At 39.4% G+C, this 3255-nt stretch overlaps 1 protein-coding gene across 1 annotated transcript; it reads right to left on the bottom strand.

Annotated features, from left to right (window-relative positions):
• Nucleotides 1-282: 282 nt before the first annotated feature.
• On the bottom strand, nt 283-2228 carry LOC141640423 (uncharacterized). The gene is made up of 7 exons (XM_074449227.1): nt 2110-2228; nt 1876-2053; nt 1626-1749; nt 1396-1525; nt 1142-1302; nt 926-1042; nt 283-823 (listed from the first exon to the last, which is right to left on the bottom strand). The coding sequence occupies exons 2-7, from the start codon at nt 2046-2048 to the stop codon at nt 410-412; spliced, it is 1119 nt and encodes a 372-aa protein (XP_074305328.1). The 5' UTR covers nt 2049-2053; nt 2110-2228; the 3' UTR covers nt 283-409.
• Nucleotides 2229-3255: the final 1027 nt, after the last annotated feature.

Genomic DNA, 3255 nt, shown 5'->3' with positions numbered 1-3255 from the left:
GATCGCCATAGTTCAAGCCACGTCACTTCCAAAAATTCAATATTGGCGACTGTTTTTGGTCGCCAATTTGGCGACTGTTTTTGGTCGCCATTTTGGCGACTGTTTCCCGTCGCCAATTGCCCAGTATCCGTCGCCAATGACCCTAAAATTAATTCATGATCAGAAACTTAGCGACGGTTTCCCGTCGCCAATGCCCAAGATCCGTCGCCAAATTTACATTTTTTTTAGCCTAAAAATCGTTTTTGACCTAGCCAAATACGTAAAAACCTGCAAATAAACCAACACTTCCAGCAGAGAACACATGGGAAGCCAACACAACCAAACTTGATAAAGAAAATCATGTTCCATACACACAACTACGAGTTTTGGTCATCTAACATTATCCGGGAATAACATGTTCTCTAAAAAACTACATAACAGGGAAACTTGCTCCCGCTCCACTACCACCTCCATAATTAGGATCTCTAGGATCATTTGGTTGCGGGTGCCACCCAGTGTTGCAATTGGCGAAGAAGGAGTTCATCCGGTCCATTTCCTCCTTCATCCTCCGAATTTCTTCATCTCTCTCGGCATCCCGCCTCTCCCTCTCGGCATCCTGCCTCTCCCTGGCGGCTAATTGAGCTTGGAGCACACTTACGACACTTGGGGTATAAGGTTGTTGTTGGGAGGAAATTGACCCTCTTCTTCTTGTAGGAGGGTAGAAAATCTCCTTTGCCGACCCGACTCCATACACATCTCCTCTTTGGAACCCCTCAACAAGATCAAACCATAGCTCATTGTCATCAATTTCCGGGTTGTTCTTCCTACGGACAAGGAATTGTTCCTAAAAAATTGATAAAACATTAATGGTTAGAGGTTACTTATCTAAAAATTGATAAAACATATACTTTAACACATTAAGAAATTTTTATTTTTTGACACTTACATATAACTGTTGATCTTTTTCCTTCGCGAAGATCAACTTGCCCTTGCTTGTCTTCTTTGCGTGAGTGTCAACAAAGAGATCAACAATCGTGGGTACCTTGCCCTTATTCTTCTTGGTCTTCCGGAAAAAAAAACAAGGAAATTGTTACTCAAACATGATAATTAATGAGACTAAATTAGAAGACTATTAAATTAAAAGCTAAGACAAATAACTTACATCTAACACCACACGATCATGAAAAGATTGAGACCCTCCATAATGAGTAGGCTCAACTTCCGCGTCCTTATCTCCTCCTTTCCTGTTGATCTTGTTCCGAGCCGATGCTTCCTTGAACTCAGGACTGTTCCGGTACTTGGTATATTCCTCATATGACGCTTCTATAATCAATAAAATATCAATTATTAATTAATATAGTTTCAAAATATGTAATAAATTTTAACTAATTACGGGTATTAAAAAAAACTAAATACCTTTCATGAAAGATGGCGCCTTCTTCCTCTTAGACACCTTATACATGTTGTCCCTTAGCCTCTTCTTGCCAATGTCATTATACCTTTGCCAAACTAGGCGCTCAAGGTCGGTTGGCCAATAGAACACACGCTACAAAAAGTAAACACATGGATGAGAAACAAATTAATAATAAGGTAATTAGAATAAATAAATTATATTTAATAAATTATATTTTATTATAAATAGATACCCGGAAGTTGTTGAACCACATCTCCTTATCTTCATCAGTAGCATTACTCCAACAAGTAACGCCGTGTGTCATGTTCTCTTGGGTGCTAGTAGTCACACCACGAACAACTGTTTGACTTCTAAACCTGAAATCAAACATGTTAAAAACATAATTATATAGGAAAAAAAATAATGTATAATTAACCTATGTCTAAAAAACGTCATTTATTACTAAATAAAAAAATTACAAACTAGAATGAATAAAAAATTACCAAAGACCATTCGGATCAAGGATCATCCTACCGTCAGTTGATCGGGGTATAGCAACCTCCTCCTCCTCCTCACTCACCTCCGTAGTAGAACGGTCAACGTCCTCCTCCTGCTCTCGGGAGCTACTACCTCCCTCACTATAGTCTCCCCGCTGCCTACCTCCTCCACGAGCCATGTGTACTACAATTGAATATGAAGGATTGAAATGATTAAATCAATTTGAGTCGAAAACAAACCTTTATTAAAAAGAAAAACAAAGGGTCGGTAGTGATGTGGTGATGTGGTGTGCGGATGGCGGCGGCGAGTGGTGGCGTCCGGTGGTCGTTGTAGTTGGTGGTGGCGTCGGGTCGTCGGGTTTCTTGTAGCTTTTTTTTGGTTGATGATAGAATGAATGAAGGGGGACGGGGTGAAGAAATTGGCAAAAAAAAAATAACAGGCGATTAGCGACCGTTTTTGGTCGCCAAATTGGCGACGGGTATTGGTCGCTAAATTTGGCGACTGTTTTCGGTCGCCAAATTGGATAACTTTCGGTCGCCCGTGGATTTCATAAAGATTTTTGGATAAAAAGCTACAGTCGCCAAATTGGCGACTGTTTTCCGTCGCCCGAGTTTTTTTTCTGTCGTCAAATTGGCGACTGTAGCTTCGATGTCGCCTTTGTCTTGTTTTCTTGTAGTCGAATAAAAGCATTGATTTAGTTCAACCCAGTTGCAGCACAAGACAAGTAAAATTGTACTTCGTACATCCCCAGAGCAAATTCCCTTCTCTAACCTCTTATTAGTCATAAAAGTATACCAGTAGACTTAATTTGCAAGAAACTCAAACCCCCACAAGAGAATTAATGCATGCTAATGGCTTATCTACATTACAAACTAATAGTACTCTAGTGTCGATTGAATTGGATCAGTTGATTTGGGAGATTTAGGGTTTAAAAGTACATAAATTGATTTGTGAAAATTGGGGAAAATATGGGGTATGTTATGTGATGTGTGCATTTTATATAGGTATTGTTTTACTTCATTTGCATGCATTCCTATGCATATTTAGTAGTGTTTAGCTACAAATATCCCCAAATTGTCTACTTTGGTTTGTCTTGTATTATTTGCAGGTATGAACCGGAGAGGAGAATAATCAAGCCTAAAACATGTCCCTATGCATACATTTAGGAGATGAGTTAAGTCGGAGCTTGGAGATCACTATTTTGAGATGCGCAAAAAAGTAAGATAGCTAGGCGAGCAAAGGAAGAGCTTCAAATTACTAGTGCCTACTTTGAAGAGACATATCTCGAGTTCTACAATTGATTTATAAGTTATTCCGATTGTATATGTAAGTTTGTCCTGTTAGCTTTCCAACGCCATCGGAAACACTTTGTTGGCTCAAGTAAC

This window comes from Silene latifolia, unplaced genomic scaffold, assembly GCF_048544455.1.
Source record: "Silene latifolia isolate original U9 population unplaced genomic scaffold, ASM4854445v1 scaffold_79, whole genome shotgun sequence".
In the NCBI taxonomy this organism is placed as follows: domain Eukaryota; kingdom Viridiplantae; phylum Streptophyta; class Magnoliopsida; order Caryophyllales; family Caryophyllaceae; genus Silene; species Silene latifolia.
This window is presented reverse-complemented; position numbering and strand designations above follow the sequence as displayed.

Bases quoted from the DNA above. Each gene is read 5' to 3' on its own strand.
- LOC141640423 (XM_074449227.1), bottom strand. From the start codon at position 2,048: ATGGCTCGTGGAGGAGGTAGGCAGCGGGGAGACTATAGTGAGGGAGGT. The intron at 1,303-1,395 runs GTATTTAGTTTT...TATTGATTATAG, and splicing joins GGCGCCATCTTTCATGAAAG to AAGCGTCATATGAGGAATAT. The intron at 824-925 runs GTAAGTGTCAAA...TCAATTTTTTAG, and splicing joins AAAAAGATCAACAGTTATAT to GAACAATTCCTTGTCCGTAG.